The sequence below is a fragment of the Python bivittatus genome, unplaced genomic scaffold (assembly GCF_059951505.1).
Source record: "Python bivittatus isolate LINGU-HERP-01145 unplaced genomic scaffold, Pbiv_v1 ctg000690_np1212, whole genome shotgun sequence".
Lineage (NCBI taxonomy): Eukaryota > Metazoa > Chordata > Lepidosauria > Squamata > Pythonidae > Python > Python bivittatus.
In genome coordinates this window covers 6,426,665-6,451,369 of record NW_028277096.1, presented here as the reverse complement: position 1 = coordinate 6,451,369, position 24,705 = coordinate 6,426,665, and the positions used below count along the sequence as shown (strand labels likewise).

At 36.2% G+C, this 24,705-nt stretch overlaps 1 protein-coding gene across 1 annotated transcript in view; it reads right to left on the bottom strand.

Annotated features, from left to right (window-relative positions):
- Positions 1–22,333, bottom strand: part of HIP1 (huntingtin interacting protein 1) — a 70,591-nt gene extending 48,258 nt beyond the window's left edge. Inside the window, exon 1 of the mRNA XM_088152188.1 lies at positions 22,075–22,333. Coding sequence (XP_088008314.1) covers positions 22,075–22,257 — 183 coding nt within the window. The 5' untranslated portion in view covers positions 22,258–22,333. The remainder of the gene's footprint in view (positions 1–22,074) is intronic.
- Between the last annotated feature and the right edge of the window lie 2,372 nt (positions 22,334–24,705).

Sequence of the window (24,705 nt, the reverse complement as noted above, 5' to 3'; positions counted from 1 at the left end):
CTTTACTGTTAGCGTACGTCCGGTTTGTGAAGGAAGGAAAAATTATTCAAGAGATGCTTTTTGCAAGAAGCTTGATTGCAGATACTAAAGGTGAACCTATTTTTAATACTGTCAAAGATTATTTTAAAGAGAAAAATATTCCTCTTGCGAACATTATGTCTGTTGCCACCGATGGAGCTCCTGCAATGGTGGGTCGTCATTGTGGGTTCATCGCCCTTTTGAAGAAAGAGGTACCAGGTATTTTAGCTGTTCACTGCGTGATTCAGAGACAGCATTTAGTTGCAAAAAACCTCAGTGACCGTTTGCATCAGTCATTACAATATGTCATCTCTGCTGTGAACAAAATTCGCAGTAATGCTCTCAACGATCAATTATTCGGGCAGCTGTGTAAGGACAACGATGAAGAATTCAATCGCTTGCTTCTACACACCGAGGTTCGTTGGCTTTCCAAAGGCGCCTGCCTCAATAGGTTCTGGAATCTTTTTGACTCTGTACTTGAGTTCCTCGAAGAGAAAGATGTAGCTCTGAGAGACAAATTGCTACAATTTAAGATTGATGTTGCTTACATGGCCGATTTATTCGCAAAATTCAATGGGATTAATTTGCAGCTTCAAGGCGAAGAGCTCAATTTGATCACAACAAAATCTGTTATTTCTGCCTTCCTAAAAAAGACTCACTTTGTGGAAGCAGAATTTTGGTCGCAACGAGTTCAGCCAGTTTCCAATCTTGTCGGATCTGCATAAGAGCAGTGAAATCCCCTTCGATGAAACACAAGTTTACTGTCAACACCTTGAGTCTTTGCACAAGGACTTTTCTGAGCGTTTTGAGGATATTTTGTCCCTGGAAGTCCCTCAATGGGTCATGAACCCTTTTATGAATACTGAGACAGCAGAGGTTCAGATTCAGGAGGAACTGGCCGAACTTTCAACTAATGAAACTTTGAAAGCGAGCTTCCAGAATGGTGATCGTCTCATAGAATTTTGGCTTCAAAGTAACATCAATCGCCTCTACCCAGGACTGTGGACTATCATCAAAAATTTTTTAATTGCCTTCCCTTCCTCCTACCTTGTCGAGCGAGGATTCAGTGCTGTGACTGATCTTATTACAAAAAAGAGAAGTTGACTCCAAATCGTGGAAAGAGGGGACTTGCGCCTTCATCTCTCTAACAATATTGAACCGAACGTTTAGAAAATGGCTCTGAACCATCAAGCACAACCGTCCCACTGACATAATCAAGCATGTTTCATTGATATTACTCTTTTAGCGTATTTTGTGCTGTTTTTTTAATTATCTAATTAAGAATAAAGAATTTTGAAACATTAAAAAAGCATTTGCAAAAAAAATTAAAAAAATAAAATTAAAAATTAAAAAAATATAAAAACGAGCATCAAAAAAATAAATAAACGTATTTACATAAAAGAGCATTTAAGCATTTTTTTTTTGCATTAGTCATTTTAATTTTAATAAAAGGAATGCAATTATCTTCCAGGGCAAAAGTATCGAGTTAAATCGAACAAATTTGGTGTGTAAGTCTACTGAAAAAAATTACTTAAAATTTTTGCCTTTTATAATTCAGTAACTCCCCCCCCCCCCCGCCATACCCTAAATTACAGGATTTTCACAAAGGGTGGCGTTGAAAAATTTTCCACTCCTTAGGGGGGCGGCAGCTTCAAAAAGGTTGAGAATCACTGGTGTAGACAATTGGTGGATTTTGCAAAACAAAAGATAAAGGTAATATGAGCCAGATTGTGATACTGCCTGTAACTATAGAGATGTTGATTGTGATGCTGATTGTAACTATGGAGTGCCACTTGAGACAAAATTATTAAAGGCACAGGAAGACAAAAGAGGAAAAAAGGGGGGAAGCTTGCCTTTTCTTTTTCTCTTGTTTGAGACACTTTCATTTTTGGATTATAATATCATAATGGCAACCACAAGAAAAAAGGCAAGAATGGAGGAGAGGGGAAGATTGCTAGAGCAATCTGCAGAGAGAGGAATTACACCAGACTTGCTTCAGAAAATGTTTGAGCAACTGGGCAGTAAGTTAGCTGAATCACTTGGTACTAAATTGACAGCTTTTGAAAAAAGAATGGACGAAAGACTTGTAAAGATGAAAGAGATGGAAGAAGTTAAGAAGATTAACTCTCTGTAAAACAAGTGACTGGAAATGTAAAACAAATTAATGACAAGGTGGAAATTTTGGAGAGTAAGACAGAAATTATAGATGGAGAGTTGGAAAGAGAACTAGATAATCTGGTTCTATTTGAATTGAGAAAAAAATTCTTTGAAATTTAGAGCAACCCCAGATATTTCTGCTGAAGACATAAGAGAAAAAGATTATTAAAGTCTTAGCAAATTTTTTAGATTGGGATGAGGAAGATATAGAGGCAGAAATTGATCAAATATATAGAATTAATACAAAATTTGTAAGAATAAAAAATGTTCCAAGGAATGTTTTGGTGCACTTTGTCAGGAAGAAGACAAGGGATCAAGTTTTGCAGCAGCATTTTAATACAAGACTGAAGATTGATAATACAGACATAATTGTTCTTAAAGAAATTCCTATTAGAATGTTGCGAAAGAGAAGAGTATTCTTTTTGACTAAGAGAAAGCACAAAAATATCCCAATTCGATGGGACAAATTGGAAGGTGTCATTTTTACTTTTAAACATCAGAGGTTTTGACTGAATTCTGTCCAGAATGCAAGGGAATTTCTAGAAAAATTTGAAGAACTAGAGGAGATTCAAATGGAGGTGTCAGAGGAGAGTACACAAAAACTCCAACAAGTGCAATGGGAAACTGAAAGGGATGATACTGAACTAGGTGCTACAGGTATTGATTTTTCTAAATTTTTGGTTTGATTATGGATTACAAATGCTTAACGTGGAATATAAATGAAGCAAATACTCCTCAAAAGAGGAAAGAAATATTTTGTTACTTGAAAAAGTTAAAACAAGATATGATTTGCTTTAAGAGCATATTTGTTACAAAATCAGCAGCTTCATAGTTGATCTTTGATCAGTGTCATCTGGCTTCGGGATTTATTTATGTCCATTAGATATAGTTTTTTGTTGTTTTTGTCTCAGACGCTCCTGAAAAAGCCATCGAACATACCACAAATATGTTCTATATTTTCAGCAGTGAAAACAAAGCAAAGAACCCAAAAGCTTTCTCTGCAATTTCCTTACTTTCCTTTAGTGCATCTTTGACAACTTAACTTTGTAATGGCCCAATGGCTTCCTCAATAGGTTTCTTACTTTGAATAATTTAATTTCTTTAAAATTCATAATTTCTTTAAAATTCATATTTTCTTTGCATCTTCAAAGATTCCCATCTTTTGTTGATTACTTGCTTTTTTGTTTGTTTGTTCTCCTTATTTGACCAACTCATTCAATTTCTTTGCAAGAAACCTTATGTTCCTTCAACCCTGTTCATTAATTGCTCTAGCATTCTCTTGCACTTTGTGGCATCTGATCTGAGGTATACAATTAAGCCTTATCACTCATGATAATCCCCTAAAACTCAGGGCTAAACCTCATTTAAACCACAGATAGTCCTCACTCACTGACTATGTTGTTTGGCGACTGTTTATGATGGTGTAAAAGCTTTACAATCAGTCCTCGCATTTATGACTGTCACAGTATCCCACGGTCATGTGATCGCCATTCACATGCTTTACAACCAGCTTCCAACAAACAGAGTTAATGGAGAACATGCAAGTCAAATTGCAAATTGCAGTCACATGATATCTCGCTTAATTACGATGATTCACTTAATGACCAAATGGAAAATGATGTTATAAGCCTGTCACAGTCAGGTGATTTTTTTCACTTAGCAACCGTGGCACTTAATGATGGAGTTGCCGGTCCCAATTGTTCTTGTTAAGTCAGGACTATCTGTAAATAGTTCTGAGAAGGTTTCCTGTCTGCCAGAAGAAAAAGCAGGTTCCAAAACACTGCAACTACAATAAACAAATTCTTAAAACCTTGTCATTCAGTCCTCATCAGCAAAAGTCCATTAAGAGTTACCAGAAATAACCACATATATATTTTAACCTTAATCAAATAAACCAACTTCATATTCCTTTACTTTACTTTTAACACAATAACTTAATCTGTGTTACAGTAACTTTAAAACTTTCTTAATTGGAAAGAAATCAACTTTCTCTGATACTACAACAAAAGATCTCTTCTTCCCATATATCTCTTGTCTATAAACAACTCTTTAAAGCCTCATCATTTGGTTCTGGTCAACGAAGATCCATTAAGAGTTACCAGAAACAACATATATATTTTAATCTTGATCAAATAGACCAACTTTAGATTCCCTTTGCTTTTAACAATCTTGATCTTTGATACTTTTAAACAGTGCCTCAGAACTTGATTTCTTTTCATTTTCTCTTTGTTTCTTCTCAGAAATTCCTTCAAAACCTTAACATGTCTCTTTTGTAAATCCAAAATAAGAAAGTTATCCAAGTCACTCTTCTGGTTTGTTATTTATATATCCCTTTTAATTATTATCAGCTGGTTTCATTTGTAAATCTTATGTAACATCTTTTCCCATATCATCCTTGTAACCTGTCATTTTTAAATCCACATTCAAATCAGCCTCCATCTCAATCTTGTCCAACAGAACCTGTTGCTCTTCTATAACCTCTTTTAAATCCATTTTTATAATAGCAGACAATCTTAAGAGTAACTTCTGAGTGCATTGTTCTCAAATATCCTTAAATTCTTCCAAAGTTATTTTGCTCCATTCTGTATTAGTGGGTCTCTTCTCCTTTAAGTATAATCTTTGGTTCTTTCTGATTCCCTCTAGCGTATAAACTTCAAAGTCCCATCTAATAAGGTTTTTTTCTAATCAACAGCATTTTCCCATGGGAAGGTTTCTTATACTTAATTTCAAAATCTTCATATATTTTTTATAGAATTCTAAACAACCCACAGGAAGGATTCTGTAATTAATTTCAAAATCTTATTTTAAATCTATCTGGCCCTTTAGTCCATTTGTAACTTTCCAAAATCAACGTTCTAATCACCCTTTTGCTGCTTCTTCCAAAATATGAATTTTTTTTAAGTCTTTAAACTTGCATAAAACTTCTTTCGCCAAGGATTGAAGGAGACTCACCCGGTGTGATGAAACTTGTCATTCAGAAGGTTCTTACTATCCAAAAAACCATTAACAAGCAAGTTCCAGAAATGATTAAGGAAGTATGCAAACAGAGTGTCCTTTTGAAGACGCCGACTGCATGGCTTGGGCAAAGATGGCAATCTCTTGGCTCCCAGAGCTCTAAATCTGCTGGAGACTGCTGTCTTATGGCCTCCTTGTGGGGAGCTACTGTATGGAGTGCTTGTGGGCAATCCTGAGTCCTCTTCTTGAGTGGAGCTAAGTTCAGTTTGCCACTGTTTCCCCAGAGTTTGTTTATAGATAAGAGATGAGATATGAGAAGAAGAGATTTTTTTTGTTGTAGTATCAGAGATGGTGATAAGTTACTGAAATTGTACTTGTCATGATGAAGGGGGAAGTCGTTTCTTTATTTTTCTTCTTGTATTTTTAAATTTTTTAAATTTTTTCTTCTTTGCACTTTTATTATTTTCCTTTTCCTTTTTATATTTTTCTTATAATTCTTTTGTATTAGTTTATCTTTGCATCTGTAAATTTTAATAAAAATTATTAAAAAACCCAAAACATTGCAACCACTGTAAGGTACAGTGGTACCTCGGTTCACGAACTTAATCTGTTCCACAATTCTGGTCGCGAACCGAATTGGTTGCGAACCGAATCAAATTTCCCCATAAGGTTCAATGTAAATAAGGTTAATCCGTTCTGATCCCTATGAATGTGGTCGCCAACTGATTTTGGTCGCCAACCGAATCAAATTTTCCCATAAGGTTCAATGTAAATAAGGTTAATCCATTCTGAACCATATGTATTTTTTTTTAAACCACAAAAATATGAAATAAAGTACAGTACAGTACAGTATGAAGAGAAAGAACACTAATCTTGCTTGAGGCGACTTCTGGCATGGAGGACAGGAAGGCGGGTGGGGAGGCGGTTATTGTTTGGAGGGAGAGTCCCCCTTGCCTACAGGAAGCCACAACCACGTGTCAGAGCAGGGAAGATGGCCTGCTCGGGTCGTGCTCGTCACCTGATGCAGAGTTTGTGAACGGAAGCAAAATTTTGCGAACGGTGCTGTTCGTGAACCGAATTGTTCGTGAACAGAAGTGTTCGTGAACCGAGGTATTACTGTACCTAGTCTTGAGAACCTGCCTTTTGGATCTGAAGAATCCTGTTTCTGGTTCTAAAAAGAGCAAATGAGTGAATGAATGAGTACTAAAAATGCTAGGTTAACTGGAAAGGAACATGATAATAATTTGCTCTACCTAAAGAATTTTGTTTGGTGGCTTTGTTAAATAGCAACAGAATTATGCTAAAGGGATAGAAGGGGATGCTTCACAAAGTGGGTCTGGGGCAAAGGAAGCATCTGTTCTTGAATTGTTAAACCAGCTGTGTCCTTCAGGTTTTAATGGAGCTGCTTCAAAGGTCTCCCCCAGTTATCTATTTGTGCACCCACAGCAAATTAAAGCAGTACAGCAACCATTGGTGTGCTTTGGGACTGTGTGCATTCAATATGATTCAGTCTCTCTACCTCTCCATGGTCCTGAACAGACTTTTAGGATGTTGAATACTATAGGGTCTTGACTTTCCTTGTCATTAGTGAGTTCTTTTCAGAGGCCAATTGGTTTCATTACATTTTCTATCCTTTGGAAATAGTTAGAAACAAGAAAAAAGAGGAGCTTCTGCTAATCAGTCAAACAGAAATTCCAAAAGGGAGGTGTGGAGTTTACAGATACTATAATGGAAGAGTCTCTCATGCCTCTCAGTTTGAGTGTGCATAACATAACACAACAAATCCTCACTGTGGAAATAAATCTTATCCCTATATTTCTTCAGAAAGTTCAAACTTCAGCATGTGTGTGCACATATGTATGTACACATGCACACAAACACACAGAAGTAGCAAAATATTAAAAGCAGAAGACTGCTACCATTCTTTTCATTAAGTACCACTTTGCATTCCGCTCAACAAAACACAGCTAGCGAGGCTGCTGACAAGAGGAAAAACATTTCTCCTAATAGCTGGTAATGGAGATTTACTAAAAGTGCACTAGGTCATTTGAGAAAGCAAATGATATGGAGCTCAGCTTATAAAGAAAACATTGTTCTATCAGTGCCTGCTGTCCACTTGACAGCATGCAAATACTGAATTGGCAATTCTACTCTCCCTCCTCTTAGCCTTGGATTTAGCAACTCCTTTTCACTTGAGAGCCTCTCCATTTCAAAGTCCCATACTAACTATAAAAGGAAAGCTTCCCTGAATTTAAAATGATGTCCTTCCAAAAAGAAATATTAGTTTCTTATGTCTAGTTTACCTCTATTACAATATGTTTAATGAGTCTAAGATTGCCTTCCCATTTTAAACATACATTATTTGGGAAAAAATAATTTTCTTCTTATAAAGACAACAATTTGAAATGAGAAGGGTACTGTTATGCTTACCAGCAAGGGAAACAGGAAATGGTCATCTTACAGAACAAATTGACTCACGCCAAGAAAATGACCCACACAGGGACTTTCCAAGTACACTGGAGATTAATACAATTTTAAAGAAACAGCCACTTAAATACACTGAAGTTTAAAAGCAGGCTACACTATGCATCAAGAACATGTAATCACAGAATGCTGCCAAAGGCTAGAGCAACTTGTAATGAAGTACACTTGAAACTTTAATCTTGTCTGTAACTGAAAATGAATCAACATGATTCACAACTCCAAAACTAATATACAGATTGGAATATAGTTTCCTATCCACTTTTGTGTTTTTTCAAGATTTGTGATAGTTTTTCAGCTTACAGAATATGAAAAAGGCACATAAAGTACATATTATACTGATTATGTGCCATCATATTGATGTTAACTTTTAGCAACCACATATTTTCTCCAGGATGATCTATCCCCAACCTGGTCCTTCAGATCTTCCAACAATGCACCCATCACCTTGCTGTTGATCATCTTCTTTTTGTCTTCCACCTTCCCCAACATTATAGACTTCTCAGGAGAACTAGGCATAATGTGTCCAAATTATTGTAATTTGAACCTGGTCATTTATGCCTTGAGTGGATTGATTTGTTCTATGAACCATTTATTTGTTTTCTTGGATGTCCATGGTATTCTCAGGAGTCTTCTCCAACACAGTTAAAAAATGCCAATATTCTTTCTATCCTACCTTTTTCGGTCCAACTTTTACTTTCACTTCTATAGAGTGTCATAGAGAAAACCACTGCCTGCATGAATGATTCTGATCTCTACAGGTATAGACACATCATAGTACCTGAATATCTTTTCCAAGGTTTTCATTGCTACTTTACCAAGTAGTCTGCAGCATATTTCTTGACTGCTGGTTCTTTTATTGCTGACAGTCAATCCTAAAAGACGGAAGCGATCTCTCTTTTCATGTATGGCTCTAATCTGCATTGGGTGATCCTAAACATTATTTCTGCTAGCGTGGAAAATTAAAGATACTTTACAAAAGACTGCAGAGTCTCCTTTCTTTGGTATTGGTATGTATCTCAGCCCTTTGAGGTAGACCAGACTAGGAAACCAAAGTTATGAATGTTAATACTACTTTTATTATAAGGTTACAGTAACAGAATCTTGCAAATCTGAATATGCTTCCCTCTCCCTCCCTCCCTCTATATTTGTGGAAACTAGGGAGGGTCAAGTCTGAGATGCTTTCTTAAATTATATTTCTGCCTTGGATTAAAAATTATTTATATGGCTTCTAGCATAATGTGAGAACCTAGTCTTAGAATTACAGAGCGCTCAGATCACCAGAACTATAAGAAAATTAAATGCTCTAACAAGATGAAATTATACAACTATTTCTTCTAGTTTGGACTTCAATGTACTGTCCTTAGCCATAGTTTGAACCTTTTCTGTGTATTCCAAGTGCTGAAATTCTGACTTGTTATAAATCTGCTTGGCAGTGTGCCTATAATAGTTCTGTATTGTAACCATCAAGCTCAGTGAGCAATGCACTCTCTCATAACAAAGACAACAAATAATTCATAGTTAACACATATACTGCATAAATCCCATCTTAAGATACAGTATTAGCTTCTCCAAAACTATCTGGAGGTTGAGTCATGGCAACTGGACTTTTCTTTTTGGTTTGATACGTTTCACTGCTTGTCCAAGCAGCTTCTTCAGTCTAGAACGTTGGTTGGAGGGGGCCAAAAATGTCTTCCAGGGGTCCCCCCAACCAACTTTCTAGACTGAAGAAACTGCTTGGACAAGCAGCAAAACGTATCAAACCAAAAAGAAAAGAAGTCCAGTTGCCACGACTCAACCTCCAGATAATGCCACCTAGATGACTGAGAATCTTCATCAACTTCTTCAAAACTATTTCGTTGGTCTGTTTTCAAGTACGTAAAAGTCAGAGCAACCTCATGCACTTTCTACAAAACACAGAGCTATCTGTGCTGGAAAAAACATTAAAATCTAAGATGTTTTTCCTTTCCCCGGAGCAGTTTCCCACTCGCCCCCTCTTTTATTTGTTAAAAGCTGCCTCATTTCTGTACAATAAATATTTAATGTGTTATCTTCTGAACACAAATTGATGGCTGTCAATAGTGGCCACCAGAACAATGGAGCTATTTTTAAACAAAGCTATAACTTCAGCTTTCAGAATCTGTACCCCTTTGCTATAAAGGAATTAGCTCATCCTACTTAAGTGCTCACCAGGTGGTGAAATCCACATGCTGGGAAGGGATCCTGTGGAACAAAAAATGAGAATACCACTATGAGATTGATACTGTTGATCCTTAATGTAAACAGCATCTTAACTGTCCTTTAGCAAGCCTGTGCCATCTGTATACCAATTCCCACTCCAGATCAGTGCCACACTTCATAATTAATTAATTAAAACCAAAATACTTAAATCAAATCCAGAAACTGTTTTTAAAGGCACGATTGCTCTTTTTGTGTATCTCCTTGCTGCCCAATTAATATTTGTTTACTTAAGCAGAGTTACCTGTTCATCTTGGATGGACTATCTTGTGATTCATTTGTGGACGCTGTTTTATTTTTATCTATATATCAAATGTAATGTATATCCCATCTTCCTATTCTAGTGAATAAAGGCAGTTAACAATATACTGAATACAATAAAACATAAATTAAAATACAAACATTAATCTATAATTAAAAGCCGGGAGACAGAGATGCAGCTTCTGAGGTTTTTTTAAACTAAGAGAAAAGGAGCAACTTCCATGGAGTACATTCCATAATCCAGGAGCAATATAGGAAAAGCCAAAATTATGGTCCTTCATGCCAAAAATATGGTCCTCTAACAATTGGGATTATCTTCTAAATAGTGTCTCCTGCAGAACCTAATAGCCAGGCAAATTCACAATGGGACAGGCAGTCTCTTAGCTGGTCAGGTTATAAGTAGTTTGGGCTTTAAAGGTCAGTATCTCCAGGCTTTATAGCAACATGCTCTAAATATGGTTGCTTTGTGTCTAGCATCTGGAAACTTCACTTGATACAAAACTCAGCAGCCAGGTTACTCTCACAAAGAATAAGAAAATACCATACAGTATTACACCTGTGCTTAAAGCACTGAACTAGCTGCCAATTTGTTTCTGAGCAAAATACAAAGTCCTGGTTATTACAATTGAAGCCCAGTATGGCTTAGATTAAGGCTATTTGAGATAACATCTCTTTTTATACATACTTTATGGCAGATGATCTCAGTACAGTATGTATAAAAAGAGATGTTATCTCAAAGTCCGTTATCTCAAAGCTTGATCCTAAGTCATCTGGTGGTGACTTAGGATCAAGCTTTCACTCTTGCCATATCAAGTCTCTGAAATGTACTCCCTGCAGAGTCAAGTGATCTTACATAGTTAACTGTTGATTTTTACTTACTTGTTTTGTTATTTTGTTATTTTAACTGTTAATGTCTTGATTTAAAAGTGTTTCTTTGTTGTAAACTGCTGATAGCTGATAGTATACCAACTTAAATAAATAAATAACAACATCTTAAATGTGTTCAGTAAGCAATGTGCAGCCGGTGGAGGTAGGTTTGTTTCTTTATGCTATTTGTCAACGTACTGTCTGAAACCAAATGGAACACAAGCTTCATATAAAATAGGTACCTTGCACTGTTAGCAGCTTAGCTGCTGCATTTTGCACATTGACACTTCTAGACATTAAGGCAATATATAGTGTATGTTGCAATAGCCAAGGCATAATGTAGCCAAGGTATAGATAACTGCCACCAAGTCCAACAAGTCTAGGAAAGGTCACAGCTGGTGCAAATATGTTCCTTACTACAGACCCAACCTGTAAATCCAGTGACAGCTGAGGATCAAAAAGAACTCCTCAGTTATGGACCTGCTCTTTCAGGAGGCATGTATCCCCACCCCACCCACCAACAGGCAAAATCTCAATTTCCAAGTCCAGTTTTTTTATTTACCAACAACATCTCCATCTTGTCCAAATTTAATATTACCTTGTTTCCTTCATCTGGCTCATTACTGAACTTAAGACAATGTTCAAATATACCAACTGCTTCCTGTAGTTGACTGGTTGAGTGTCACCAACGTTCAGAATTCTGAAAACTCTGAAATTGCTCCCCTAGCAATTTCACAGTGATACTGTATACCATGCTGAAAGCCACCAGAAAGAATAAAAGAACTAGCAGGGTTGTCCTCCCATTCAGTCATACAATAAAACAACTGACAGTAACATACCTGGGCTGTCCTTTTCAGTTGGCCATCAGATAATCAATATAATTCAGACGTGTCTGAAGTTGCAAGGCCACTGCTTCTCATTCATCCTTTCAGTAAATGGAGTATTTGAGTCTGAACTACAATCTCATAAATCTGCCTCTTTTGGATAAATGTAATCCATATGCAAGGTGACACAGATTATCTCCTTCATCAAGGAACCAGTCTCATCCTGGCCAAATTAAGCAGCTAGGCAGAGCAAGAGTTGAGCAGGCAGGTGGTAGTCCAAATTTCTTTATACACCTTATCGACTTCCTTGAGATGTGCAAGCCCCAAAGAATCCAAATAACAGCATAAGTGGTTGCCAAGTTATATCCCTATGATTTGCCCCAACATTAGAGTCCAAGTCAAGACCAATCTTTTCAGAAATACATTTATTCATTTATTGCCCATGATGAGCCATAGACTGTTTCAGTCCTCCAGTCTAACATCTTAGTAAAGGAAATGCTTCATAGTGTGGAAAAGCAAAGCCGGCTTGTTCTGTGCAGAAGCAATGGAGGCAGTAAAGTACTATGTTCTTCATTGCTTCCTCTATTCAAACAGATTGTGTGCTCAATCTGCTGCATCCTGAGATACTCCATTTGCACTATAGTTGATGTTCTATCTTCCTCATTGCTGTTAGCTCTCTAGTAAATGATGGGACTGACATAGCTCTGCAAGAGGGCAGTAAATGCTTACGAGTGATAATGTCAATCAAGACTTCCATAGTATTGCAGAGGATGAAGTGAAAACTCCCCAAATGCAGAAAATAATCCAGACTGATCAGGTGCCTGGGTCCAATCATATTAAATAGCTGTACCATATCATATTAGATGATTCTCTTTTCTAGTGCTTTCACCAATAACACAACTACAACCCATTTTCAACAGAATCACAAATTTGCTATTCCTCCCCAGTCACCATTTCTAGCAATGCTTCATAAACCGCTACATTCATGATAATAAAGATAAGGAAATCTGAATACAAAGTACAGCTAGCACCACTTACATGAAAAGGGACTTCTATAAGCAATTCAGTGTACCTATATAATCCAGTGCAGAAACCACACACAACAGAATGTTATTTCCTTTTAGTTTTCCCCAGTGACAGTCTCTTGTATCTACAGGCAAAAACAGGATTACGGTATAACCTGGAACTATCAATCAGGTTTTTGTTCTACTCATTAATAATGGCCAGATTAATGCCTCCTTTCTTCATTTTGGGAAGTTAGAATTTCAGACTCAATTCCCACTTCAGCTTTTGCCACCACCTTAGACAAATATCAGCTGACAAAGTTTGAATCTGAAGGTACTGCATAACTATTTCATTTATTTGGGTAGTGCTAATTCTAGATTTAAACGAATACAAGAAAAGTTTATGTTGGAAATACAGTTCTTGTATTCAATACAGTTCAAGGCAGAGTGATCTTTTAAAAAGCTGGCTATTTGTTACCCCCTTTAATATATTTTCAGAAAGTGTGATTTGTAGATTTGGTTTACCAGTCCCTTTACCATCACTTTAATTTAGTATTTATAGAAAAGGCAGCAAATATTTTATCCTTCAGCAGCTACAGAATTCATGTAAGTCTCAAGTATCTAAAAATAATAGCAATTACTATATGTAGTGTTCATGAATTAATTATGCTTCCTTACTTTAAGTATTTAGTGGACAATGCCGATCACCTCAAATTCAACTGTGTATTCCCAGGAATGACATATTTGGTTTACTAATCCTCAAATTCATGTAGCATGTTTTCTTATCTGCATAGTGTATTAAGGAGCAGAATACAGGTTCCATTTGCTGAATATACTCCTGAAGAATGTTATAATACAACTTTACAAAAGAGCTATACATTAAAGATAGATATATGGCTTCAAGTCAATAACTGCTAAAGTGCATTTTTCAAATTCAAGGGGAAGACTTTTCACTACTTTGCTCTTGTCTGTGAACTTTCATTGGACGATGAACTGCTCATGGCTAAATAAAAGACTGCAAAGCTGGATGGACCACTGATCTGAGCCTGCAGTGCTGTTCTTATGGGCCAGTTCCTATCAATTTATGCTAGGCCCTATGTTCTATTATTCATGAAGCAACAATAGCCAAGTTTCATGCAGCAACTTTTTCCGGTTCTTCAATGACAGCTCCACACAGTTCCTCACATGCTAAAACAGGTGCCCAACCCTAGAACAGTCAGGCTGAATTATAGATGCACTTCTGGCTTCTTCCTATGTCATCTCACACCAATAACTATGCCACCTACCCCCCCACCCCTGTTTTGGCCTATGCTGGTGTTATCATAACTCATTAAATAGCTGAGTGAAATTTAAATTATGGTTTTATAAAATAATGTACTGTTGATACACGACTCCAGAAAAATTATCTAGATTGCATAAAAGTACTTCAAATTTATGTTGGAAATGTGGAAACATGAAGGGTCATTTTATCATGGCTGGTGGACTTGCAAAAAACCAGAAAATTTTGGGTTCAAATACACACAAAGAATTTTAAAGATTAATATTCAGTTGAAACCGGAACTTTTCTTGTTGGGACTAATGGATAGACAATTAGAAAAGAGTTATGGAATATTGTTGATATATATAACTGCTGTGAGATTATTATATGCAGAAAAATAGAAAAACTCTGATATACCAGCAATGGAGGAATGGCTGGTGAAGATGACAGAATTAGCAGAGATGGCAAGATTAACTTGTTTGATTAGAGAAAGGACAATAATTAGATTTATTAGTGACTGGAAACCCCTTATGGATTTTTACTGAAAAAAGAAAAAAATAAACATGATTTATGGGTTTGAGGATTAGAAATGGTAGATTATGAAAAGAAGGAAATTATGTTGTAACCTTATAGGGAGAAGGGAAAATATAAATGTACTTGTAACTGCTGTTAAGGAGGTAGGAAGCTGCTTCTTTATAACTTTTCCTTTTCTTGCCTTTCTTTTTTTTCTTCCTCTTCTCTATTTCCTTCTTTATACTTGTTTCACTCATTACTTTACTTTTTTCAAAATTTGTATTGTTTTTATTCTTTTAAAAAGTTACACACACACTCTAAATAGCTGTTTAAAACAGCTCTTTAGATGCTAGCACATTTTAAAAGTAGCCAGTGTTCTGTGTACAATATTTATTTGTTTGTTAGTTTAACTGATATGGCCGCCCACATTGCACAAGGGGCTCTGAGCAAATCTATATAACTTCTTAGTAAAATTAAGAGATAGCTCACTTAGAAAGCTAATATTTAAGCAAAACTAACCATCTTGTTTAATACCTGAATGGTTGTAGTGCTGACACAGCAAGGGATAACACATTGGGCATCTGCCAGAAAGAATGTGCTTATAGGTAAATCCAGAGCAAAGAACATTTGGCTCCCCAATAGGAAAAAAATCTCCAAAAATACTTGTTGGTAGTATTTGTACAAAGCAAAACACTTTAATTTCCATTATAAGAGAGGAGAAAGGATTTTTCTAGAAATGGCTTCCTCTACAGATCAGATTATCCCGCTTATTTGTATGGACTTTCAGGTAACTTCTCCCCTCTTTAACATATGTTTGTTCAATATTCATGGAGATCAGCATGAGCAAATGTACCTGTAGCATGAAAAAGCCAGCCCATCCAAACTTTCTTAAATTCACCTTATAACTTTTCTCCCCAGCTTATATTTTAGGGCTCTGAAGAAGTAAATATATATATTAAATAATTATAATAGAAGTAAAATTATAAATATTTTTCTTCTCTCATATATAACATTTTTATTTCTAAAGGAGCCCTAGAGTATAAACTGGGAAAATATTATATAATATGTATAAATGATAACTGTAACTTTATAGGGTTCAAACCTGATGACTAGACCACATACATGTATTCAATAAGGACAGTCCTCAGGTACACTCAATTTGTCTTCCCAGATTGCCCCAAGAGAGTTGCTTTACCTTTGTGCAGTCCCTGAACAACAGCAGTCACACTACAGGATGTAAACAGAGTACATGTCAGAGCAAACTTATATCAAATTCCTCACATATTTGTTATTTGGGATTAATAATCACTGCCAAAGGAAGTCAGCTTGTTTCTAGATTCATCATCTGCTGCCAACAGAACAGCTACGTTCATATATCATAGTAGGTCACGGTTTCCCTAACTAATATTTACTGAATAAACCTTAATATGGCTTAACACAATGTGTGAAACAAGTCAAATTCATCAATATGTTTTATACATACATACATACATATAAATAAGAGTAATGATAATGCACATCTTCATTAATAAACTACCCCAGCATGTCTTGGCATTTTAGTCCAAACTAATTTTAAAAATCCAGCTAAGATTGTATGAGAACTAATACTCATTCTGTTAGACACACAATTCATTTTCAATACCAACTTTTAAGAACAAAAGAATACTGTAGAATTTTACTGATCATCAATTTCTTCATTTAGATGAACAGAAGTGTAGTTTTTCCACTTTGCTTATATCAAACAAAGTAACAGTTTTGTTTCCATTACCATGATCACCCCACTGTATTTTGGAAAACAAGATGGCAGGTAACATTCTAGCATTCCAACTGATTCAAAATGAAGTTTTTATTCTAATCACATAATCACTGTAATGAGACATCTATACTGGCTTACAGAACCAAACCATTTCTGTATTTAATTCAGTGTGTTGGGGTTATTCCCAAGGCTCTAACAATTTAAGAACAGGATACTTCATCTTCATGTGTATGAATCTGCCAAGGTTTTAAATCTGAATTTGATTTTTTTCTAGTATTAGGTCAAGAAAAATTACGCAACTGAAACTCCACTTCTGTTCTTCTGAATGCTCTTCCCCATCTCATTATTACATCATAAATTAAAATCTCATCAACAGCTAGCAATGAACAACCCACTGCCCCATATCTACTCAAGTACATTAATATGTTATAATCAAGTTATGTCAGCCATCCCATCAAGAATTATCTGCAGTTAGTGTTTAATGGGGGATTGGAATGGAGTGGTTTCTCCCCAACTGGACAGGATTTCTGAGAAAGATATTAAAATTACTCAGGGTAAAATTCCCAAAAGTTTTTTTTTTTAATTTGATGGACAATTTAGGGTTGGTTAATGTATGGAGACAGAAGAATGGTAGTTCGAGAGAGTACACCTATTTTTCAGAAAGACAAAGATCTTTTTCAACAATAGATATGATTTGGATTTCAAGTGATTTGGCTACTAAAATTTCCAAATTAGAGATTTTACCAAAGACTTTTTAAGATCATAACCTTGTGAGTCTGATTTATAAAAGAAAATCTAGTTCTTTCAGATGGAGATTAAATGAAGCATTATTACAGAAAGATGAAATTGTTGAGGATTGTAAAAATAAAATAATTTTTTGAAAATAATTTAAATAAAGGTACTGATTTGAGAATGGTTTGGGATGCAAGTAAGCTTTCATTAGAGGCTATCTAATACAACATAATTCTGAACTTAGGAAGAAGAGGCAAGATAATGTACAAAATATTTTGGATGAAATAAAAAGAAGAATGAAGGAACTCCCAGGCAATACAAGTATCTCCCAACAAATTAAGATTTTACAGCAACAGTTATCTATGTTAACAATAAGAAAATGGAAATAAAATTGAATTATGCAAAGCAAAGAAATTTTGAATTTGCAAATAAACCAGGGAGATGGCTGGCTTATAAATTACAAAGAGAAAGAGAAAAGAAAACGATATTGAAATTACAAGAGGGAGATACTGTATTAATGGATAATGTGAACATTCTAAAAACATTTTATCAATATTATTCTAATCTGTATAAAGGATATGATATTCCATTGGAGAAAATACATTAATATCTTAGAAAATAAAATTTACCGTGGATTACAGAAGATCAAAGACAAATTATGAATGGGCCTATAACAATAAGGGAAATTTCAGAAGCAATTAAGAAGAGTACATAAACCAGGAAAGGTACCTGGACCAGATGGACTATCAAGTTTGTATTATAAGTGCTTTGAGGATGAACTTTTACAACCCTTACAAAATACTACGAATTATATTTTACAGAAAGGAAAGATGCCAGAGACTTGGAAAGAGGCTAATATAACACTAATATGACTTCAGTAAGAAATTACCAATATAATTACTGAATAATGACTATAAATTGTTTACAACGATTTTGGCTGAAAGACTGAAAATAATTTTGCAACAATTTATTCATGAGGATCAAAGTTTTTTACCTAAAAAACAGCTGAAAGATAATGTTAGAATTGTGTTGGACATTTTGGAATATTTGGAACAACATAATGAAAAACAAGCTGCCTTTATCTTTTTAGATGCAGAGAAGGGTTTTGACAATTTGAACTGGACTTTCTTGTTTAAGGTTTTGAAAGATATGAATTTTGGGGAGAATTTTATAAAATGGGTGAAATTTTATACTTCACCAGGCAGTACAAATAATCGCTAATGGAGACCACGTGTGATACAAAAAGGAACAAGACAAGGTTACCCACTGTCTCTTTTATTTTAGTTCTTGAAATATTGAATACTGTAGAGACATAAGACAAGGTGAGAGAATTGTGAGCATAAAGATTAAAAAAGAGTCACAGAAGTTAAGAACTTTTGTGGACGATTTAGGTTTTGGTTTTGGCAGAACCTTTAAAGGAAGAAGACGAAGTTGTTAACAAAAAACCATGAAGATACAAGATCAAACAGAATTGATGAGTAAAATGGGTTTTAAGATAGAGAAGAAGGTAAAATACTTGGGTATTACTATGACAAATATTAATTGTACATTATTTCAAAATAACTATGTTAAGACACGGAATGAAGTTAAAAAAACTATGTCAAGATGGGACAAATTACAATTGTCATTGTTAGGTAAACTTTCTGTGATTAAGATGAATGTTTTACCTAGAATATTATTTTTGTTTCAGACAATACCTCTTTTGACAATTGATGTACAATTTAAACAATGGCAGAATACATCTAAATTTTTATGGCAGGGGAAAAAACCATGAGTTAAATATAAGGGATTACAAAATGCGAAGGAAAGAGGATTGGGCTTACCAGATTTGAAGTTGTATTTTGCTGCCTGAGTGGGTATTGTTATTTTATTTATTTATTTATTGGATTTCTCTCCCGCCCATCTCCCCTACAATAGAAATTTAAGAAATTAAATGTTAAGAAATAGAAAGTTATCAGAGTTAGAAGGTCACAATCGGAGATTTGGATGGCTATGGTATGACAATGCTAAGGTGAATGTAGATTTTAAAAACCATTATGTCAGGAGGGCTGTTCTTAGAGTATGAAATATAAATTTAGGTTCTGCCTGAAAACATCTTTGTGGCTTTCAGCACAAGAAGCATTTTATAGACGAGAAATTATAAGTAAACATAAATGGCTAACTTACCATGATGTACTAGAATTTTCTCAAGGGGATCATGAAATAAAATCTAGAGAAGATTTAACAATAGAAGGATTTCCTTGTCAATGGTTTTCTTATGTACAATTGTTAGAAAGATTTAAAGTGGATAAAAGAGTTTATAGTGTTAAACAATGTGAGGCTGAGTTTGAAGCAAAATTATGTACTAAAATGTATAAACTTTTTTTGAAATATGAAACAGAAGAACAAGTGAAAGAATGTATGATAAAATGGGCTAAAAATTTTGGTTACAATATACAAATAGAACAATGGGAAAATACATGGCTGAAAGGATTGAAATTTACATTATGTCTTAACTTTAAACAGAATTTTTATAAAATTATGTGTTGTTGGTATTTGTCACCAGAGAAATTGTCTAGAATGCATAAAGGTACTTCGAATATTTGCTGGAAAAGTGAACAACATGGACATTTTATCATGTTTGGTGGATGTGTAAAAAGCCAGAAAATTTTGAACACACACACACACACACACACACACACACACATATATATATATATATATATATATATATATACACACACACACACATATACATGCATATATATTCAGAAGATTCTAAAGATTAAAGTACAACTGAATCCAGAGACTTTTCTTTTGGAACTAATGGACAAGCAACTAGGAAAAAAATCATGGAATTTAGATTTCATATATGATCACTGCAGCGAGACTATTATATGCTAAAAAATGGAAAGGTTTGACACTACCCACAATGGAGGAATGGCTGGTGAAGATGATGGAACTTGCGGAGATGGCTAAATTAACTTCTTTGATCAGAGAAAAAACATTATCTACATTTCTGGTTGACTGGAAACCCCTTATAGACTTCTTGCATTAAACAGAAAAAAAATGCACTTATGACTTGTGTTTTTGATGATTAAAAAAAAAATCAAATAATAGAAAAAGTGAGCTTTTTTTGTAATCACAGAGTAAGAGATAATTTTGTAACTGCACTTATATTTGCTGCAAAGAAAATTGGAAGCTTCTATTTTTATTATTTTTTTCTTTATTCTTTCCATTTGTATTAGTTTGTGTTAGTTTTTATGTTCTCTGTAAGATTTTAAATAAAATTTATATAAAAAAAAGAATTATCTGCAAGAAAAATACCACATTTTGCCAATAGTGCCCTCTGAGGCTTTATAGACGTTCAGCAGGTCAATCTTGATTAAACAAGAATTACTGGACATCTAATTCTCACAAAAAATTGGGCTGCATCAATCTCCTAAAATGTTCCACAGCTGTTCTTAAAAATTGTCTTATACCCAAATAACCATTTTCAGAGGAAGATTCCAGCATGAAACCATAATACTAGATATGAATCAGAAAATTTGACAATGGCCATCTCAACCTAAAAAGGTCTCATGACAATCTGTCTTTTTATTTTTATCATTACTAGTTGCTGCTAGGCAGAAGTAGGTCACCCACACACAGACTTGTATTCATTTGTGCTCTACAACACTCCCTTGCATGGTTTGGCCTTGGCCTAACTTGTCACTAAAGTTTTCTCTGAATTCTGAGTGCACATATTTCACCATTTTGGCAACCAATTTACATAAGCAACAAAGTTGGCTATGGCACATGAAAATTTATTAGTGTTCATTACATTACTTTTTACTCTATTACAAAATACTAACAAGGATATCACTTTCAGACACAGGCCCAATTTCCTGCAGCTGGGGTCACCAGAAAAAAGTCATGGGCTTAACTTGTAAGACAAGCACATTCTAGAACTCAATGTTTCAATTTTTAATACTTGCTATTTATTCATATGAGAAAAGTAAAATGCTGCTTTTGAGATCACTGATAGAAATGTTTAAAAAGTTAGCTCACTGCTCACCACAATACTGAATCTCTGATGACACATGTCTTAGGAAAATTTTTACAAATAAAATTATTTCACTTCAATAAAATTGCCTATCATGGTGGGATATTTTTGCTATATATCACAACAGTATCTAGCACAGGTTTTCAAGAAATCACAGACCTCTTTTGAACTTCTGAAGCAACAGATGTATGTTACTGTTCTAGAACTGAATAACGCAAGTATTATTGTTAATCATTAATTTCTAACCACATCAATTAATGCCTATAAATAACCATTTTGTTCCAATTTTGTTGATACTGTATTGTTACTCTTCTTAGGTAGGCCGATTCGATTTTGTTTGTTTGTTTGTTTGTTTGTCTGCTCAGTTACCTCCATTTCTCCAACCCCCTGGTCTTTAATTTCATGGAATTAATCCACTGCACTAAAGAGTTACAAGCTTCCTCCACCCCAGCCTTGTAAGAGTTTGGTATGGCTGTTCGTTTCTTAAATGGAGAAAACAAGCGAATTTTTAAACACTCTTTTTCCGAAAAATTCCCTCCACACCATGCCATATTTCTAGTCGTGTCCTCTCTTTAGTTAAGGAAGGCGGGGGGGGGGGGATGACAACTAGACTCCAAAAAGATGCTGCCAAAAGGCCGCTTCTCTTCCCCACGTCGATAGGCAAAAAAGGAAGGGAAGGATTGAAAGAGAGAAGCTGTTAATCAAGACTGAAACATTTCCATCCGTTAAGCTGAAACTTGCTCTTTATTGGGGTATATGAGAAGTTAAGCCCACTTCAACATAAAAATCTGTGTAACTTTGTTACAGGCCAATGAATCCCGAAGGTGTGCAGAAGTAGCTGAAAAGTTGGTAATAAGTTCCAACCACACCCTGATCCTCCGGAGCCGCTTGTCACACACACACACACACCCGACTCCACTTTCCCAGAGCTCGCCCTCCTCTTCCACGCCGCCTCCCCCGGCAACTGTTCTCCCGCAGCCGGGTACCTGCCCTCTCTCGAAGGCGTCACGCTCGGCAACGTCCACCAGGCCCCCTCCGGCAGCAGCCCACGCGGCCGTGCCACCTCCGCCGCTCACGACTGCTGCCGGGCCGGAGAGCCGGCGGCGGCCCCGCAAACCCTTGGCGAGCGGGTTGGAGACGTGCCTGACAGAACCACTCGATCGCTCCATGTCGGCATATAAGAAGGCCCGCTTTGCGCTCTGACAGGACTGCCGATGCCGCTCCTCCGGTTGGCTTTCAGGGGCTGCCACTCATTTGGCCAGGCTGCTAATTGGACTCAAGGTCCAAAGAGGCGAACTTTCTGGACACGCCCCTTCTTTCTTCCCTGCCCGTTTTCCCGCTCCCGTATCTCCCCCCGCCCTTGCCGTTGCTCCTCCTCTCAAAGGGGGAATACTGTCGCGAGGAAGCGGCGGTAGAGGCGCGTTCGCTTCGATGGGATTGGCTGTTACTGCGGAATCTGCCTGTTTTTGCACGTGCGCCAACTCCGCCCACCGGGGGGGGCGCTTTAAATGCTGCGCGGTGAAGGTGCTTCTGTGGATGTGCGGCTGTTCAAGATCCAGCTGCTGCGTTCGTAAACGCTAACTAGCTTGGCGTTTGTGCAACCACAGCCCGCATTGGTGTAGTTTTTGGTACATACTGTGCTCAGGGAGGTTGTTATTCAACTTATTCAGTACTTTATTCAAAAATGGATTCAGAACCCAGATTAAATGTGTTGTGAATACAGTACAGCTGGTGTTTGTTGTTCTGTAGTTTGATTTTGTGATCTTAATCAAAGATTGATTTCTCACATAAGTGTACATTATGTTTTTTTAAGAATTGGGGATAGAAGTGGCTACACTAACATTCAGCCATCTGTGACTGAGTAACTTCACTAATGAGTTGCTTTGCTCTTAATTCCATGTTCCAAATTGTCTCAAAGGATGTAATGCAAAAATAGTTTCAAAGATACCAAAATGTTCCAGGAGGCAAGAGAACCATCATTGTCTTACAGTGTTGGAGACTTGTATGATGAGATGTGAATCAGTGGTTCTTTGGATTTGGATGAGTTATTATTTTCTCTGAACCTGGGTCTGGGACTGATGGCAGCTGGAGTTTACCTACATCGGAAAAGCTGCAGTCCTTATTCACACAGCACCTTAACTCCATAATATGCTTACTGTAACTATAGTGAATCTAACCATGGATTACTAACTTGCACAGCACACAGAATCAAATTAACTACACAGGCTGGATTTATACAACATGTAAACTAAATTGTGGTTTGTATGCCAGGCAAACAACTTTTTTTGTGATCCATTTCTTAAAGAATGGGTGCTGGTCCTCATTCAAGCTGTCAGCTAGAAAGTTTGATCCATGAAAGTTGTTATCCCCGAGGCATATTGTGCAAGCCAGTTGCATAATAAATAGGTGGGGTGACTATATCTCAACCTGCACCATTACAAAACCCTTTTCTATCTTATGGGGTTAGGATATACTGGAGGTATGCTATGGACATGATAAACCATTTTTTATAATCTGAGCCTTCAGAACTTGATCTTCTCAGGTGGGGAGGCAGCTTTTACTTCTGAGAGAGGGAAGAATGAAGATTCCCACAACACAGAAGCAACGTTGTTGACTACTAGTGTACATAATTACAGTATATGGAGAAGTCTAATAATAACTTGTTCCAGAGTAGATGGGAGAGGAGGAAAACAATGAGCACTGATAGGATAGATATGGATTACCAGTGATGCTTTAAAAAGCAAGAGAAGAAAGATACCAGCCAAGCCTTTTTCTAAGCAGCATTGTGCAATCCAGATCGCAGCATCTTGTAAAAAAGTTCCTAATGGTGCTAGTGCTAATCAGCTAGTTAAACTGTACACTGCATAGTGGGTGGGAGGCTGAAAAAGCTCCATCTTAAGAAAATAATCTTGATTTGCTTTCTTGAGGAAACTAAGAGTGCTGCTGTATTTTTTTCCCCATTGAAGCTGGAGGCAGCAGACTTGTATAGAAGTGCAGGGTAGGCTCTCTTTTCCAGCACAATTCTGCTGCCTCTTGGAATTTCCATCTGAAGCAACTACCTCACTGGGCTTTATGGCAGGGTTGGCCCTGATTGTGAGAAACAGCATCTCCAAACCAATTGCCACATATTATAAAATATTAGCCTCCCAGTCCGGCACTGAAGGCAAGGTTTCTCTTTTCCAGTGTTGTTCCACAATGATTCTTGTTGCTGTCAGCATCTCTCTTAATAAATTATGATGCTTTTCATTTATATTCTCTAGGATCATAGCTAATAAATATAATTGTGGCTTTAATTCAAATTTTGTTTTCAGAATTGTCTGGATATTTGGGTGTACTTCTTTCCAGTACTTTGGAGTCTTTTTGCATAACTACCACATATGGGAAAATATTCAGAAATGGGCAGCTACTTTTAAAAGGAAAGAAAATATAGATGTGTGGAGGTTTAAAAACATGTATTATGATTTTGTATGTGGCATAAGCATGAGTAGAAGCAAGCTGATAATGTGAGGTCACCCTGGAGGAAAAAAAGACAGATCACAGAAACCAGACTGTGATCTTTTTCTTTGCTGTGAAGGGAGGCAGTATATGGGCACAATAAATGCTGTTGTTTATGGTAC